This window comes from Catharus ustulatus, chromosome 15 (assembly GCF_009819885.2).
Source record: "Catharus ustulatus isolate bCatUst1 chromosome 15, bCatUst1.pri.v2, whole genome shotgun sequence".
NCBI lineage: Eukaryota > Metazoa > Chordata > Aves > Passeriformes > Turdidae > Catharus > Catharus ustulatus.
The window spans coordinates 9399665-9417929 of NC_046235.1; the positions used below are offsets into that span (position 1 = coordinate 9399665).

At 43.4% G+C, this 18265-nt stretch overlaps 2 protein-coding genes across 7 annotated transcripts in view; one reads left to right on the forward strand and one right to left on the reverse strand.

Annotated features, from left to right (window-relative positions):
- The window catches only part of TCF7 (transcription factor 7), a 73339-nt gene extending 67170 nt beyond the window's left edge, over positions 1-6169 (forward strand). For 4 of the 5 annotated variants that reach the window (XM_033073111.2, XM_033073112.2, XM_033073113.2 and 1 more), the window contains one exon: positions 38-6169. In XM_033073111.2, coding sequence (XP_032929002.1) covers positions 38-323 — 286 coding nt within the window. In that variant the 3' untranslated portion in view covers positions 324-6169. The remainder of the gene's footprint in view (positions 1-37) is intronic. The other variant, XM_033073115.1, reaches the window with a different exon arrangement.
- SKP1 (S-phase kinase associated protein 1) lies at positions 5484-14773 on the reverse strand. 2 transcript variants are annotated; one of them, XM_033073121.1, is made up of 6 exons: positions 14669-14773; positions 11952-12048; positions 9630-9703; positions 8259-8402; positions 7472-7612; positions 5484-6723 (listed from the first exon to the last, which is right to left on the reverse strand). In XM_033073121.1, exons 2-6 carry the CDS (start codon positions 12046-12048, stop codon positions 6688-6690), a joined length of 492 nt encoding a protein of 163 aa, XP_032929012.1. In that variant the 5' UTR covers positions 14669-14773; the 3' UTR covers positions 5484-6687. The 2 variants fall into 2 exon arrangements, with proteins under 2 accessions (XP_032929012.1, XP_032929011.1); XM_033073120.2 differs by lacking the exon at positions 14669-14773 and adding an exon at positions 14310-14333.
- Positions 14774-18265: the final 3492 nt, after the last annotated feature.

Consider the following 18265-nt stretch of genomic DNA (forward strand, 5'->3'; position numbering starts at 1 on the left):
TTCCCTTACTCACAGAGACCTCTCTCCCCTGTTCCAGGAGGAAAAAGAAGTGCATTCGGTACCTACAAGGAGAAGGACGCTGTGCCAGCCCAGTTTCTTCCGATGGAAGTGCTATAGACTCCCCTCTCTCCCCACCGGACGCGCTCCGATGCACCCCCTCCGCCTTCCCGTCAGAGCAGCTCGCAGCCCCCGCCGACCCCGAGCACCGCGACCAGCCCGACCCCTGCCCCGTGTCCGCACACCTCCCGCCCGCCTCCGGCCCCTCCCGCCCAGGCGCCCGGCGCTCCCCCCCCGCCTACAGCCGCGCCTCCTCGGGGACATAGTCCCTCGCCAGCCGGTGGCCACCCCGGGCACTCCGCTCGCCCACGTGGTTCCACTGCCTCTGCACGAGGACAAGAGGTCCAGCCAAATCCCCATATCACTATAAAACAGATGAAGTTTGGCCACAGGATGACTTGAGGATGACGGAAAACTCATTGGGTTGGGTTTTTTTTTTGGAGGGGTGGAGTCATTAAGATAGAAAAGCAATTTCAAAAAAAAAAAAAAGGTAAAAAAAATAAGTACTTGCCAAAATTTAAAGTGCTTATGAGTAAACAAGCCTTTTCTCCCTCCCCTGTGATGCTTTTTTTTTGTTTGTTTCTTTGGGATTTTGTTTTGGTTTCTTTTTTACTGCATTATCTCCAAGTGTGGCACTGAGCAGAGCCATGTCCCCTGCTTGTAGGTGGTAGGTGCTGTCAGTTTAACCCTGGCTTCCACTCCCTGCCCTCCGAGCTGTTTGAAAGCGTAGTCACTCACAGATCTCTCATAGCCGTTACACCACGGAGCTGAAAAAGCTGGAATAGGAGCATTTTTTAAAAGCCCGATATGTCTGAAAAGGAAACATAGTGATGCCAACGTTGTGATCTGACCAGGAAAAAGAGAAATACTTAAACTAATGAGGTGAATTTTTTGAACTTCTTGCTTGAGAACAGGAGGATGGTGTTTGCAGGTAACACGTCTCTGTGCAGACACGTCCCATTTCCTGGTTGTACAGCAACACCAAGGGAGCACCAGCCAGGCAAAGGAGCATGGACTGGCTGCTGGAAGGGCTGATGGTTGCTCAGGTCAAGTGCAGGGTCTGCCTGGCTGTTAGGAATTACCCTCTGCACATGTGGATGGTAAGAAATCGCACCAGATAGACCAGCCAAAGCCTCAGAAATCAGTCTGTTGGTTTTGTAGGCTCTGATGGAACTCTGCACCTCCACAACGGAGAGCAGGGCAGGGCCTGGGGGGAGGCAGCAGCCCCAGCAGGCTGGCCAGGGCCCAGGATCACACCAGCCCAGGGCTGAGGAGCACCCTGGCCTTTCCCTGAGCAGAGGGGGGAGGTGTGAGCTCTGCTGTCCTGGGGCAGTGTGGCTGCAGAGTAGCACTCACCGCCCTGCTCTGGGCTGCAGGCATCTATCTGTACATACCCTCGTTGAGATAAGAACCCTCTTTTTAATGATTCAGGGTAGAGCTTTTAAAAAAACCTTATTCTAGCTTTTTCTGAAAGATTCTCCCTCCACCCAATGACGATGCCAAATGTTAATGTGTTCTCTCCAGCTTTAAAATGTTTACCAGTTTCTGGCATTGTATTTATATTTCAAGTTTGATAAACAAAACACAGTGGATGGATTATGATCTTCATGAACTGATGTAAATCCCAAATAATTCCAAGTTCTGGATTTACTTCAGGTTTACAGTCTTCTCAGAGACCACAGTCTAGTCCAGTGCAGACTTTTTTTCCTGTTTGAAAGAAATCTATTCCAGACTGCTGAAGAGAAAATTGACACCACACAGAGGTAGAGGGAGCACTATTTTTTTCCTACTTGATACATGGGTTTTGGAGTACTGAATACAAATTATGTAGTAATATTATTGTAGAACTGCAAGAAATTTAAGATGACCTTTATAATGTACAAACTATTTTTATATTTTTTTCTTAATGCAAAAACACAAACCATAATTTTTTACATTGGATTAAATGTAACTTTTTAACCAAGTGTATGCCTCAAAGATTTAAAATTTTAAAAAAACCCAGATCTAACTAGTGTGTAGACCAGCTTTGGGTTTAGTCCCTTTATTTAGATAGTTTTGCTTATAGTAGTGTAGATTTTTTATTTCTGGTTTTAGTTTAGAAGAGCTAAACCTATTTCTTTATTCCTCTCCTGTGTACATGTAACTTCAGAAGCTCTTACAGAAAGCTATGTGCACAAACCTGACAAGTTTGCAAAGGGTCATTTTGAAGTTTAAATCATTTTAACCCTTGGAGAAGTAGCATTACCTGATCCAATGTCAACTGTACACTTGTGTACTAACTGCACTCAAAGGGTTAATTACATAGCACTAGATCAATATGCAATCTGCTCATTTTAAATTATTTTAGCAAGCTTAGCCAACAGCATGGTCCAGTGCTGAACAGAGGAACGCAGTAGATTTGCCAGACCTAACATTGTTTCTTTAATAATTTGATTTTCAAACAAACAAACAAAAAAAAACAGCTTTAAAAAATGGCTGTGTCTCAGGTCATGATTTATCACTCTCAGACCCTCTGCTGTCATGTGCTGTGAAAGTGTCACCTACTGGAAACACCGCAGATGACAGACCAGCCACCAAGCCTCTGTACCCCGTACTGGGTGTAAGGCTGGTGTAACTTAACACCTGATTGGTATTGGGTGACAGATGGAACTTAGCAGTAAAGCAAAGGCAGGTAGAAAAGAAAAAGGAGAGGTGTCTAAATTAACCACCAGAGGAAATTTCAGGGAAAGTCCTGATCAGTATTAAAACTGGCTGAGGCACCCCAAACCAGCCCTCATTCATTTCATGCCCTGGGACTTTCACCCACTTATTTCAAGGCTCCTCTGGCCCCTCCGCAGTGTTGTGAGTCCCTGGCTCGAGCAGCAAAAGGCTCATCTGCATTACAGTCTCCACTCAGCATTGTTACTCCAGCTGATTCCTGCAAAAGCTCCTTGGTGACACATAACACCCCCTCTTCCAGGAGCCTTTTCCTGTGCCCTAGTGGCACCAAAGGGTTTTCAGAGCCCCAGAGCTGGAGCAGTCACATCCACTGCCTCGTTCAGCCTGCATTCTGCTCTATACATACAGGTTTATGGTCAGACCTTACTGGGCTTCCATCTACTACAGGATAAACTCAGAATATAAACTTCTGATATACAACTCAGTTTATACTGGGGTAACTGAGAAAAATCTCATTCTTTTTATTCCAGAACACAGAAGAGACACCTTTAGGCTGCCCCTTTCCAAGACAAAACAGTAGGACTAACTTCTGTTCCATGGCCCAACGGCTGATAACTAATGCCAAAACAAAATTATTCTTTCTTGTTAATACCAAAAAAGTGTCTTTAGAATTGCCATATGACGTATTGCTATTTTGTGTTAATACTCTTTTTTTGTAATAGAAGTAAGACATTGCTCTGAAGTTTTTATCTCAACAAGTTGTTTTACATCAGTTTTAATTCTTCCTGAAATACATATTTGAATTGCTGGAATCAGTCTGAATGTAGAAGTCATGGAAGTACCACTTCATTAAAACAAGTAAAACTACTGTATGGATGTAGTAGGGATAAATGTTTTGCAGCTGTACCTTCATTTGTCCAATGACTATCCATCATTTGTTGTCATTTTTTTACTTCACTGAGTTTGTATTTTTTGGCTTTTATGTTCAAAGTATGTTTATAGCTTTATAAATAAAGTAATTGCCAGACTGGCTGTTCAAAAGAGGCCACTGGAAGTTATAATGCTATCAAATTCTTAAGTAACTTTTTCTTAACATTCAAGAGGATTCCTGCTTGCTTTCGTTTTTTCCCTTCAGCATGTGTATGTTTGAATAGTTTTTAGAATAACTGCCAGTAACCTTCAGTGGGTAAGACTGAAATAGTAAGTCAAGGGCACAAAGAAAATACTTTTTTCTACAATTCCTACTGACACCCAGCTTTCCCTCTCCCTACCCCCCACACTTAATCCCTTTATCCAAAGAGAAGCATGATACCTGATAACACATTGACTTCAAAAAAAAAAAAGTTAGGGAAGGACCATACAAGTTAAACAGCAACAGAGAGTTTAAACATTGGGAAATCAGTCTCTCCTGCTTTCCAGAATTTCAGAGTACACAGCCAGTGCCTGTTACAGCAGCAAGGAGCAGGTTCAGCTGAAGCATGGAATACAGACAGCCCAAACTCTCAGCACTGCCCCAATATCCTTCTCTGCAGTTGAGCACTAGTATTACTGGAGTGGGTAGGACAATTGAGAGATACAGGGAAAAAAAAAAAAAAACAAAAAAGAGTCTTTTCCTGCTGACATCCCTGCCAGGCAGTTACAGTACTTGAATCTGGATGAAATCTGAGTCGATACTACAGGGGAATTTCAATTAGAGAAAGTTATGCAATCCTAACTACCAAAACTAGTGAGAGTATTACAAATCTGCCAAAGCTACACAATGCCTTGAGCACACAGACCAGCCTTCCCCTATACCTCCACAAGTGGCTCGGTGCCAACAGCCAAGTGTCACAACCTGGGGCTTCAGCAGAGGCTCCACCACACCATATCTGACCAACACAGCTCAGGCTTTGGGCCAGCTGCTCTCACAATTACCAAGTTTTAGCCCAGGTGTGGTTATGTAGGCACAGCATAGTTGGAGCAGTGCAATGAGGAAGATAACTGTCTTTGTCTTTCCCCCACCCTAAAAAGCAGCATGAGGCATTGTGCAAGGTAGTGGCTGCTGACAAACTTTGACACCGTGCTCACAACAAGCACCTTTGGGTGCCAAAATTCCATTTTGGGAATTTACACAGGCTGCTGCCACCAAACACAATTACACCAGGCTTCTGTATTAGCCACAGCAGCCTGAGGAACAAGTGTACTCTGCAACACTGCACACAGATCTGGATTTATTTCTTGTAAGAATTCAGCATAAGCTGAACATTAACTATGAACATAGCCACAGAAATGACATCATATTTTCCTCTAGTAGCGCTTTTAAACTGAGGTGCATTGTTTGCAATACAGGCTGCTGGAAAGGCTTCAGCGTATCAAAGTGTAGCAGTAGAATATTTTATGCCCACTCAAAGTGTCTAATACACCCAATATAATGCACAGCAGCACAAAGGCAGGCCCCACAATCTCCTGAGCAACCAGATGTGAGGAGCAGTTGTATCCAAATCATGGAGGCTTTAGAGCAAATTCTGAATGCTTTCATAATGGTCACATTCAAAATTGAGATAATCTTGGTAAGCTATACAAAAAAAAAAAAAACACCTCTCTGGATATTTAGCTATCACCCAACTTCATCTCAAAGCTGCCCATTGTGTCTAGTACCCTGCATTAGTAATTTTAAAAAAGTTTACATCTGTTCAATTAACCACTGCCTCAGTGCTATTATTTCTACACTCAGTAATAAGCAACAGTAAAATTGTCTAGTTTCAAATAACTAGAATCATTTGCAAACACAAGTTTAGAAGCCCTTTATTAATTCAGAAGTGAAACACCAATATTTCAAGTGAGATAAGTATGTTTATTAAGGTTCCTTCTACTCTAAGGTTTATACAGAGAATGGAATGCAATACAAGCTAAGAGCACACCTCAAAGATCTACCACACAACCATCCCCTACTCCCTATAAGGGAACTGTAAAAAAAAAAAAAAAATAAAGATCAGAAAACCAGTTACTGTTTAACTAGTTGCAAGTGGCTTTGTCCAAAGAAAAGCTTGATATTGCATTAGCTTTGTATGCAATAATTAAGTCTCTACAAGCTGAAGTAGCACATACAGAGGCTAAGATTTCCTGTGGACACATGAAACCATATTTCCTAGAGCTACATCACAAGGGTCTTTAAAACTGCCTTAAAACCAGCCACTAATAGTATGCACAGGTCAATAATATTAACTTTGGTAATGTCAGTCATTTTTGGTCAAATCTGGATTCCACTTTAAACAGTAACATGTATAAAAACACACCCATCCTGTGCATAAAGCAACACACTTTATTTGCTATCACCTAGAGGCAGGTCTTCAAGACATGGCTGAAGTATTCAAATTTAACTGTCAGGAGCTTTAGTTCTAAATCGCATTTTCACTAGTCTATAAGGCAAGACTAAAAGGACAAGAAAGTGGTCAATTTTTTTTTTTAAATGCAAGATAAGAACCATCTTGAAAATTATATAGCTTTAAGTAACACTTAGCTTTTCTCCACAATGTTTTTGTAAGAAATCAAATAACTTCATTATCTAGTTCCCCAAGACACATTCTGGTTTGCTTTTCTTTCTGAAGTTATCAATACCCTGTAAATACATGTGTTTTGCTCTTCTTCAGGAAGAAGTCATAGATGTTTTTATTTACAACAATCCTTAGCACTGTAATGGACTTCAACAATTTAAAAGTGTAATGAAAATGATAACCTTAAGTGCTACTTCCCATACAGAATCCACACTTAGTTCTGTTTTATTCATTGCAAAGTAAAAAGACATCCAATTACACTAGTAAAAACTCAGATCTAGATCTGTACTCAAAAACACTACACATGCAAAGGGAACAACATCCTGCTAACACAACTTCATTTGCTGCTGCATTTGTCTAATATTAACAATTATGAACAGGGCAGTGCAACTAGTATTTGGAACAATCCTTACAGTGTTTGAGTGTCAGGCACAATACTTCATTTCTCTTCACACCACTGGTTCTCTTTGCGCACCTGGTAGAACAGTTTAACTGTTAGTATGTTGCAGTGAAATTCTAAGCCCTGGTTGTAAATACCCATAAGCATTCAGGATTATTTACTGCAATGAGACAAACCTGGAGCAGCTTTAATTTTTCACACAGATATTGCAATTATAAAGTCCATCTTCCAAACTGGCCTGGTTTTTAATCTAAGTCAGGTTTTTCATGCCTAGGTTTGATCAAATCTGAAATTTTCCAACCAACTAAAGCAAATGGAGTATCTTAAGTCTAAGCTGTTTGTTTCATGACATAGCATTGAAAAATACCCAAGGCTATAAACTGATTGCATTGTATTGAAACCAGGCATCTTGTTTTGCTTTTCCCCAACTCTGTCGTTTTTCAGTTGGTTTGTTAGTGAAGTTCTAAGATCAATGAGTTTGTCACTTAGAGACCCCAAACTCACCTTTCCAGTCACGTGCAGCAGTACATCTTCAGCATTCCTACTACAGCCCCAAACCAGCAAACTAAGACTGCCAGAAACAATCCTACATGCTTTCTTATTAGACATGTTGGAACTAGAAAAATCAATACACTTTTTTGGGCTGCAAGCATGGTAGAGACCAAAAAGTTTTCTTCTAGTAGCACCCAATTATGAGGGGTTGATGCTTTAGTTTACATTAACTGGAAGCAAGTCTGCTGCATCACAAATTGAGTTATGAAGCCCCACACTGTAATTCAGCACAAACAGCCAGCTAAATTATAATTAAACCTAGCTCAAGTACCTGTGCTTCTTCCTCTTCAGTGAAGTCATTCTTAATATTGAATGTCTTGCGAATTTCTTCTGGAGTTTTCCCCTTGATCATGTTTGCCACTGTCTTGCATGTGACATCCAGCAAACCTTTAATGTCCAAGTAATTTGCAGCCTGTAAAAGTTTTCAGATATAAAGCCTCCATATCAACACTGTCTCTGAAGATACACTACAGAAGTTTAATTTTACTGAAATTTTAGAATACTGTATGCAAACAGATTATCTTCACTTTGATAAGATTCTAGCCAGAACCTTCAAGGTACAGTACTTAAAACTTGCTTGTCAAACAGAAGGTAGTCATTTGTACCATGAAAAACACTGTTCCTGCTCTGCCTTCTACAAATGGCTTTCAGAAGTCTGCCAACATCCCAGATCTTCAGTGTTACAGTACTGTTAACTAGCCAAGGCAGACAATGTTCACTTACAGGTCCATACAAATTTAACAAAGTTAGATTTTCATTTTTATGCAGATCTCCAGAATTCTGTAACTAGTAATAAGCCCTCAACTTGGACTTGAGAGCCACAAAAATAAAAGACATTGCTATTCAGAAAAGTATATTGATTGGTGAGTAAGTATAGATTAATGGCAGCATTAGGCTAGCAAGCATTCCATCTCAGCAATTTCAGCACCACCTGCCCTCCCCACAATCCCCCCTTCCACTGAAGAAGTAACTCAAGAAGCATAAAGGCTTTATTTCTCAAGTGCATAGCAGAGCTTCACTTCAGAGGCACAGCCTTTGCACTTCTTGAGGACACTCACCAGGATAAGTTCAAAAAGTGTTCCTTGGTCTACTTTCAGAAACTCTTGATCCCACACAGGGATGTCATCTGTTCTCTTTTCTTTGTTCTCATCATCCTCAGGAGGAGGTGGATCATCCTTGTGATGGGTGCACCACTGAATCACCTAATAATGGTTTTGATATCACAGTTTTATCCAAGTGATTTTCCTATTAAACTCCAACTATAACCTAATTTGGGAAGAAATGTACCTTTTTCTCTAGACTGATATTAAATTCCTGTATGAACATGCTCAAATCCCCAATGTTTTCATTTTTAGAACAATTGATCCCCGATCCCAGAATACAACAGTTTTCAGAAATCCCAACTGATTTAGTACCTGTTACTTAATCTTAAAAGCCAGCTGCTGGTGCTATAAAGTTATTAGTCTCTGTGCTAACATACATGGGCTGTACAAAGAAAACCTAAACCTAAGTTTGCTCTATTTAATCTCTTTGCAGAAACATACTTTGTATTAAGCAGACCTCTACACAGGGGAAGAGGGCAGAGTGATAATAGCTACCAGCAGGTCACATTCACCCCAGTAGAAAGTTCAGCCAGCAAGATTGGTGTTGGTTTGGGGGTGTTTTTTTTGTTGTTGTTTGTTTATTTTTGTTTGGGTTTTTTTGGGGGGTGGTCAGTTTGGGAACATGCAATCTCATGACCCAAATAAAAGGAGCAGGGATCTACTGCAAGCAATGTCTGTTCCATTTCACCAACCCAAGAGACTTCACCAGTTTAAGTTATGGGTCTGTCCACTAGGAAATAATTCCTAACCCTATAGTTACCCCAAAACAAGCACAATAGTTTAGTGCTTATTTGGGCACTACTTTTTCTGTTTGAAAGCATAAAGAATCTTGGACACCACATGACCATACTTTTCTCCCTGGACCCCATGACCAGGTCTGTTAACAAATTCAATACCACCAAGTGCACACAATGTCTCTTAAGCACTGTCACTGCCACTCAGACACAGCAACTCCCACTGCACATCACTCTCACCACTGCTGGTGCATAATCCCTTCTCCAAACATCTGCATCTCATGATGAGCCACCTCAGCTCACAGAATCCAATTAAAATCAGTGCTTTAACACCACAAAATGCCAATGTGCACAGATGCCCACTGGAAGCCTGTCTGGCTTCTGGTTGCTGTTCCAGGTCACCCCTATACATACTACTGTGCCATTACCAGCCTGCCAGCCTCCACCCACATGCCCGTGTTCATGCACCCTGATTTGGTTAAGCTTGTAGCACATGAAAAATATTTTTAACTAATTGTTCACAATATCCAACTCCAAGATAAACTTCACATTTCTTTACTGTCATGCAGCACAACCACTTTCATCATCTTACCTTTTTTAAAATGGCTGCATTAACATTTGGAAGAGGGACTGGGTCATCATCACCTTCATCATCCATTCCCAAATCTAAAAATGGAAAGATGACTGAGCAATTGGCAGACAAAACTATTTACTCAACTGGGATGCTTCATCAATTTTTCACTATTTTGACAACACTGAGGCTGAATGATTGGTAACAAAGGACCTCTAAACTGTGATGTCAGGAGCTTCTGAAAGTCTTTGTGGAGCTATGGCCATATTATACATCCTAGGCTGTACCAAGTTGAGGTTAAGTGGATGATAAGGTTTGCCTTATCAAATGAGAGCATCTACAAACCAGCTAAGCAGTCATTTGCTAACTAAGTGTTCTGAATCTGCATATGAATTCAGGTGCTGAACATTCTGACAAACACTTATGTATTTTTACCACTTACAGTTTCTACCCACAAGTTTTCACTGAGGGCTCCCATTCCATTTATGATTAAATAAGAACTCAAATCTACTGTGGTAAATAGATACAGTGTCTTGTCCTCTGCATGAACAGGAAATACTGCAGCCACAGAAGTGCTCAGGCTCTAAATCACTTGTAACTGATCCTGTACCAGCTGAAGAAGTTCACATGGTAAGACAGCAGCACAAATCCTTCCATCCTTCCATTAAAAAAAAAAAAAATTTATAACACATGCTTCCAACACTCCTGTTTTAAAAACTTGTCAGCATGCTCCACAGAGATGTGGATTTGTCCCCTTGATATATGATCAAGGAATCAATGTAAAAATTAAGAGAAAAATATAAGTTTCAACTTGATACACAGAACAAATACCACATTAGCCATCTTTGATTAGAGAATGTGCTTTTTTGTTACCCAAATGCTAATAGCTGGATGACACCCTAGCTGCGAAAGGCATCTTGCAATTAGTTATGTAATTGAGTAACAATGCAGACCTCCACTCATTACATGCAGAAGAGCCAATTCAACATCACCAAGGAACCTAATTTAAGAACAAGACCATCACCAATCCTCAAATTTGTACACTATAAAAATCATGTACTTCTGTATTTAGACAAGTCCGCTACTGTTGCTATCAGTGGGGTGCTAATTAACACTACTATTTTGTTTTAAATTACTCCACAGATTCAGAACTGAAACACTGCCACTAAAATATACTGAAAGAAATCAAGCAATATCTGAAGTTTGGTCAACTCTGCTTGACTTGTCACCATCACCTCTGAGCCAGCAATTTCATCTGTTAGCAGAAAACTGATATTTCATTGGTGGCCCCGTGGTGCTCAGTACAACCCAAAGGTTCAGCTCCTCCCCTCTCAGCTGCAGCACCCAACACACAAAACACTCACTGATGCTCAGCCACCTGCACTGAAAATGCATTTCACCTGCATTAGCAGACTGGTTCTCTCCCAGGTGGGAAAGAGGCAAGTTTATGGTGCCCAGCTTACACACTTCACACGAGTAACTTCCCTTATCTCCAGCTGAGTGTCACTAAACACCAGCAGAGACACAGCTCCTGCAGGAGAAAACTGAGAATTGTGCGCCCTAATGCATTCCATTTCCTGTCTGTGCTGCCAGCCATGTTCAAACATTATTTTATTAACAAAAGTGTTCAATGTGTGACATAATTCAACCTTATTTTTACTGTTCTTATAAGGTGTCACAGCCAAAGTTTTACATGCAAGAGCATAATATTAACTACATGTACAGAAATACTTGTTGCTAAGTTAGTTCATTAATACATCCAAAAACTAGAAAAAACACCAGTAAACAATGAGGATTTGCACTAGAGGGATCAGTTTGCTCTGTATCCCAGCCATCTGGCAGATTTCCCCTCCCCCACCATGAGTTCTTTTGTTTCAAATTTATGTCAGCAGGAGATCACATCTAAGTATTTATCCCAAATAATTTAACAGCATTCACAAGCTCACAATACAGGTTTAACTTCAGCTCCTTATTGCACTGATTTATTATCTCCCACTCCATACAAGTGATATTTACATTCTAACACTGGTTTGTGTGATTAAATAAACTGAAGTTTTAAATATTATTAATGTTCTGTTTGCTTAACTCTTACAAAACTGAAGTAGAATGTAGGCAAGGCAGTGGGCTGTTTGTATTTTACTTATCTCCCTATAAGTGCTCTTAACCAGAGCTTTTTACAAGAGCACATCCATCCTAAACAGTTTCAGCTACAACAGCAGGAGTTCCAGGTGTCTGGGCAGGAGACAGCAAGCTGCTCCATAGACCTGGGAACCCTTTTTCAGCACAGTACCAGCTTGTCTCAAGTACTGTCCAAGAGTGTTCCTCAGGGTCTCGCACTCTTACCTTCCAGCATAGTCTTTATAGTCACAGACTGCTTTGCAATTTCCACATCAACTTCGAAGATTTCTCCATCTGAACTCTGCAGTTTAATTGAAGGCATCTACAAGAGAAGGCAGTTATTTCCACACAAATGTTACAAGTTCAGATGACTCAAAGGTGTGCATCACCTTTATTGCTGAAATTGTTTCTTCCCAAGAGCAGAGAGCCTCAGATAAGATCAAGATGTACTCATCATTCACCCCTTGGATCAGCAGCCCTAAATTCATTAATCCTCATGCTTAGGAAACAATGACTGACTGAAGCCTAACACTAATTTCTGAGCTTTTTTTTTCAATTTGAAAGCATAAAATTCACAGATTAGTCAATAGTACCTTTTTTCCAGTACAACACTACAGATATCTTTCTCTTGAAAAAATTTTCAACAGTTCCAAAACACCACTTGCCTTCAAATCCAAACTGCTACTCACTTCAGCTGCTCAATCAATGTCAGATCTCAAAAACAGTTTCCAAATTATAGCCTCTGGAACAGAATCATAACATTGAGGTTGGAAGGAATTCCCCTAGAAAGAGTCTAGTCCAGGCTCCCTTGCTACAAACAGAGTTAAACACACCAGGTTACTTGAGATCAAAGGCTTTCCTCCAGAAAAGTGTTTGGTTTTCTGAAGAGATTAAAAAACAAACTCCTACAAGGAAGACCTTCAACACTTACTACCACTCTTGCAAAGCAGGAAGCAAGATCAGTACTTTGTTAGCATCTGAGATGACCATGCATTTTAACAAAGTTCCTCTGACAAACTGTAGTAAGACCTACAAAAAAAAGGTAGTGAGCTTGAAAGATCTCATTAGCAGAAACACAAATTTTACAAGAAAGCATTATTCCAGATATGAAACAACTCAAACTCAGAAGTAAAGCATATGACACAGCAGTCAGGAGATCACAACTTCTATCTGAAGCTACACATGCAGACTAGGGGGCGAGGTTTATCACTGCACTTGAGCCAACTAAAGGACACTATAAACACAACTATTTAGCCACATGAATTTCATAAACTTGTTCTCAATCAGCTAGTAGGATGTGTTGTAAGTTCCTTTACCACTCAAAATATTTGTCAGCAGCAAGCCACTGCAAGTTTCCTTTTCTTTTGGGTCCTCAAGTTACCTGCTTCAAGACAACTGAAGCATGTGTTTGCACAACCTAAACTACTGTGAACAGCTCTGGAAACAAAACATTTCAATTAAATTTTGATTGTTGCTCCCCCAAACTTTACACACTAGCTCCTCACAGTAGTACTTGAGCTATCAATAGTTAATTAACTGGACCACTTGAAGCAAGCTTGCATTAGTTCTTTCTGAAAGTCCACCAGTGTAGTGTGGTAAGCCTGACAGCCCTATGCAAATCCAGGCCAAGGGAGGCTTGGCCAACACACGTTATTAAGCAGCTCACACCAGCCCCGAGTCCTCATTGCTTTAATTTCCATTTGGCACTGAGCAGCTAGTTAATGTTTACACAGCAATGTAACTCTATATGACAGTGCTACTTCTAATTAAGATGGGTGTTCTGGAGGAACACAGCCATGATTGTTCCAAAGGAACAAGCATATATATATATATATATATATATGTACACACACATGCACAAAACCAAGATTTGGATTAAAGCACAGTTCTGGGTTAGCACTTTGAATTATGTTCTAAGAAAAGTGCTGTAGGCACACATTTAAATTTAATGCATGTGTTCTTGCAGTGACTGCCTGGGAGCACTCCAGAACAAACCCAGCTCCATCGCCAGTTTCCCTGTGCCTGGGCTTACATAATGCTGCACAGAGCAGAGTCGGCCAGACAGGGATGCTGCCTCAGCCAGGGGAGCCCCAGCAAGGATATTTCCCTCCTATCGCCCATACCCACTTCCAACGAAACCCTCAGATACTGCTGAGGGTCTGAAACAGTTAGAATAAAGTTAAACTACTGCCTTATCATTAACAACACACCAGAATTTCATCCATATTTCATTATTTTTTATACCACAGAACTCGGTCTCCTAGAAAATAGGAAAAGAAAAAAAAAAAGTAATTTTTAGCAAGCTGCAGTACAGGTCTGGCAGGTGACAGTCCCTGGGCAGCAGCACCACCGGGTGACTAAGCAAACCAGTCCTAAAAGCTTTATCCGACAACAGCACGACAGGCGGGGAGCCGAGCTGAAGCCAAACCTGAATTACAGCGGTAATTTACATGTCTAAGCCTGAAACGCCAAGCTCAGCTACCTACAGCCGCGCCTCCCAGCACCATTCCGGATGCATGCCCGCTACTTCCCCCTCGCCTTCCGCGTCAGCGCCGGTAACCAGGAGCCAGGTAACGAACTCACCCTGGAGGCGCGGTCGCTCCAGGTCACAGGGGGGCAGGGCGAGCCGGGAGGGGGAGGCACAGCCGCCCGGGAGCCGCGGGGGGGAGGCTCGGGCTGCTCGGAGGCTTCACTCACCACCCCCGCGGGCAACACTCCCCTCACCGCCCCCACGGGACTTTTATTTCTACACGGCCTAGGAGGGCTCAGCCCCAACGAACCCTGGGAGCTCCGGCCCTGCATGGCCCAGGAGCGCTCATCTTTCCGCCCGCCCCGGCCCTCGCGATCACCCCACGGCCTCCCAACCCTCCGCCCGCGGCAGGCCGAGCCCGCCGCCCCCACACAGCTCCTACTACTGCCCCCGCGCCCCGCTCAGTCCTCACCGTGAGGCTGCGACGGCTTCGCGAACGGACCGTGAGGAGGCGGTGGCGGCGTTCAGGCCCGACTGCGGCGGCGACTTTATACCGAGCGGGGGCGGGGGGGAAGGACCCGCCCCTCGCCGCCTCGCAACGCCTGGGCTGCCCGCCGCGAACGCCTGAACAAAACACCCGACCTCGGCTACCAGATGATAAAAGCCGATACTCGCGCTGCCTTCCGCGAGGTGCGGACAGGGGAGCGGAGCCGAAACGAGTCTGAGGAGAGGAGCGACCGGGGGAGGGTTTTTCAGGCAGCGGCGGAGCCGCGCCAGAAGCCGCACAATAGACGGAGGCCAGGGCCCCTCCCCGCGGCCTGAGACGCCGCCGCGGGCCGGGCCCGAGCGCGGTGAGGGCGGAACGGGCCCGCGGGGTCCGGGCCGCCCCCTGAGGGCAACGCCGGGCTCCCGACAGGGCGGAGGGCGCTGGTGTCGGGGGGTTGGTTCGGTGCCCTCCAGCGGGCCCGGCTGTCAGGTCGTGTGGTGAAATCGGTTATTCAGGATAACCCGGGCTCGGCTCAGAACGCCCACGGTGCGGGTTTTGCTTCACGGGGAGAAAGGCCGAGGCCCCGGGGTAAACGAGGTGATGCTGCGAATATCTGTGGAGGCTTTCCGCAGGTAAACACTGAAACCCCTTCGTCAGGGGTTGCTCTAGTGGCGGAAGACGAAAAATAACACTGAACAACCGGCTAGTTTAAAATTGTTCCAATATCAGGCAGCCTTCTTCAAGTGGAAATACGTGCGGGACCTTTCTGGATTTACCTCTGAGTGGTGCTCAGAGAACATCTGCCCTAGATGCCGCCAGGAATTTCCGGCAGCCCTCAGCCTTTTAACCATCTCCAGACACCAGCTCTGCGAGGAGCCCCCGGGCCGAGGAGCAGAGCAGAGCACAGCTGGGCACCCAAACACAGCCCAAACACAAACCCTTTGGTTAGCCCCGCCCCACCCGAGCGCTGTACCCATCACGGATCACGGCTGACAGCGCACCAGTGTGTGCTAGAAAAGGGACAGGTACTGGGTTTTCAGGGGAGAAAAAGAGTATGTGAAGGGTTTTGCATCGTGAGGAAGGGCAGGCTGTGACCCGTCACGTTGCTGTGAAGTGTCTAGGACACTGTTGTGCTGTAATAGCACACACTCTGCTGCTGAACCCACTTTGTGTCAGCTCTCCATGGCAAAATGGTTTTCAAGTAGGCAAAATATTTGCACAGTGACAATGCAGGATTCTGACAATTTGCTTTACTTTCAATCTGAAACAAAAACGTTTTAAGAACCAAAAACCATGTTTTTACATCACTCCAATGCAGACACTGCCAGGGTACCTGTAAGCACACTGATACTTGCAACAGCACCACACTGCAGAGTACAGCATCATTTATAGCCTCAGGCAGCACCAGGGGAGATTCAGGTTGGACATGTGCAAGGATTTCTTCCCTGAAAGGGTTGTCAGGCATTGGCATGGTGCTGGAGTCACCATCCCTGCAGGTGTTCAAGAAACAACGTTGCACTGAGTGCTCTCATCTGGTTGACAAGGTGCTGATCAATTGAGGATTGGAATTGATAGTCTTGGAGATGTTTTCCAACCTTAATGATTCTGTGATAAGTCACAGGTTTCCCTTCCCTTGGGGTCCTAGAGAGTCTCAGGCTGTGCACCCCACACGTTAAGGAACAAATGACAACCAGACCCACTGGAAAATTTCTAACATGAAGAATTTTCCCAGGATTCAGAATTTCTTGGTTGAGAATCTTGTTTTCCTCAGTTCAGTAGCTAAGCCAATGAAGTGTCAAGAATTCCTTACTCCCGTCTCTCCTTTGCTCCCTTGCCTTCCATCTGAGAGTAGACATAAAATCATAGAAGAGTTGCAAGAGACCTTAAGGCTCATCTGGTCCCACCTGCCCTGCCATGGGAGGAACACTTCCCACTAGATCAGGTTGCTCAGGGCCCCATCCAGCCTGGCCTTGGACACTTCCAGGAGCAGGACAGTTTCTTTGGGCAACCTTTGCCAGGATCTATCTCACATAACAAGTGAGACTACTATTAGAGAAGTATTTAATATTAAAGACCTTGTTGTTTGGGGCTGATTCTCTGGAGAGATGGAAGATGAGAATAGATTCTCAGCCAGGAAGGACGTCCTAGAGCTCAGCTGACAGCCAAGCTGTTCTACATCAGAGCATATCACTTAGAACAGGCTTCTCTATAAAATTCCAAAGAACTGTGGGAGGTGACTGCCTGACTTGGGAAGCTTGTTCCATGGGCTTTAGGATGCTGAGCAGCTTGTTAGAGCAGAGTTGAATACAACTCTGAGCAACCTGATCTAACTTTGCAGGTGGATCCATGTCACCTTCCCGCCTGCGTGCTTCTGTAACATGTGCTCCCCTGCAACTCTTTCTAACAGCTGAGTGAGCAGCCAGGGGGCCAGCTGATGCTTGGCAGCAGACTTGGACACTAATAGAAGTTCCTCAGAGATCCTGGTATAACCATATCAGCTCTTTGTTCACAATTGAATGGGACCTAATCTTCATTTTTAGTTTATACTTATCTCATATAGTGTGCAGCCTCCAGACTACATCTAACATGACTTTTTGATTTATCAGCATTGCATTTACCTTTCTTCCTCAATCACACCATCTCATACTCCAGTGATGAGAAGCACATTCAGTGCACTAAACACCACTGCCTTTATTTTCCTTAAATTATTATTTTTTATTTATATTAAAACTCCTTGGTTTAGAGAATCAGACAACAACAAAGGGTGGCCAGCAGAAAACATATCTACAAATTCTAAATCCCCTTTCCCAGTGGTGCCAAAGACCAAGGTTTCTGATCTGGCTCGTGACCAGCAAGCACAAGCTCACAGACTGCAAATCAGGCTGAGCAAAGGGGGAATGGGGTTTGCTCTCAACACAAGACAAATCTAATAGAATCTAGAAACAGGCAGAAAGCTGAATTCCATGCTTAATTATAATGGTGGATAAATTTAATTAAAAATTGCACTGTGGATGAGCTTTATACTACTACAGCTTTTCAAAGGAGAAAATTCCATCCTCAGTGGACTTTGAATTCTACTGTTGAATTAGAAGTCTGGGAAAGTTAAAACAGCAAAAGCACCCCACACCCCAAAAAGAGGCAGATGGCTACACAGATATGCTATAATCACACAACAGCACCTCCCACTGTGCCCTACATATCGTACAATGAACCTCCCCAGCCACTCCAGATGCTTCCCATTATCTGTTGTGAAAAAGCAGCTGCTGCAGCAACGATAGCCCAAGTGCTGTGAGTCAGTCAGTATTAATGGCACAAAACCCCCATCTCTGGCTAAAGCTGCGAGGCAAAGAACAAGATTGCTTAAAAAGGGGGTGGCCCAATTTCAATTGTTCTGCAATAGGTAATGATTGCACTGCAAATAATCCTAAAGCTGAGCATTGCTCCCCTGAGTGCAAAGAATCCACCATGTGTTAGCCACGGGTAAATTACAATTAAGGGCCTTAGACCACTGAGAATTTGGAGGAGGAAGGGATCAGCTTAACACCAAAGCAAATACCTGAAAAGATTGGAGTAACTGAGCTT

Coding starts and splice junctions, on each gene's coding strand:
- SKP1 (XM_033073121.1), bottom strand. CDS start 12,048: ATGCCTTCAATTAAACTGCAGAGTTCAGATGGAGAAATCTTCGAAGTT. Junction 9,704..11,951: donor TATAAAGACTATGCTGGAAG/GTAAGAGTGCGA, acceptor TTCCATTTTTAG/ATTTGGGAATGGATGATGAA. Junction 7,613..8,258: donor CACTTTTTGAACTTATCCTG/GTGAGTGTCCTC, acceptor AAACTTTTACAG/GCTGCAAATTACTTGGACAT.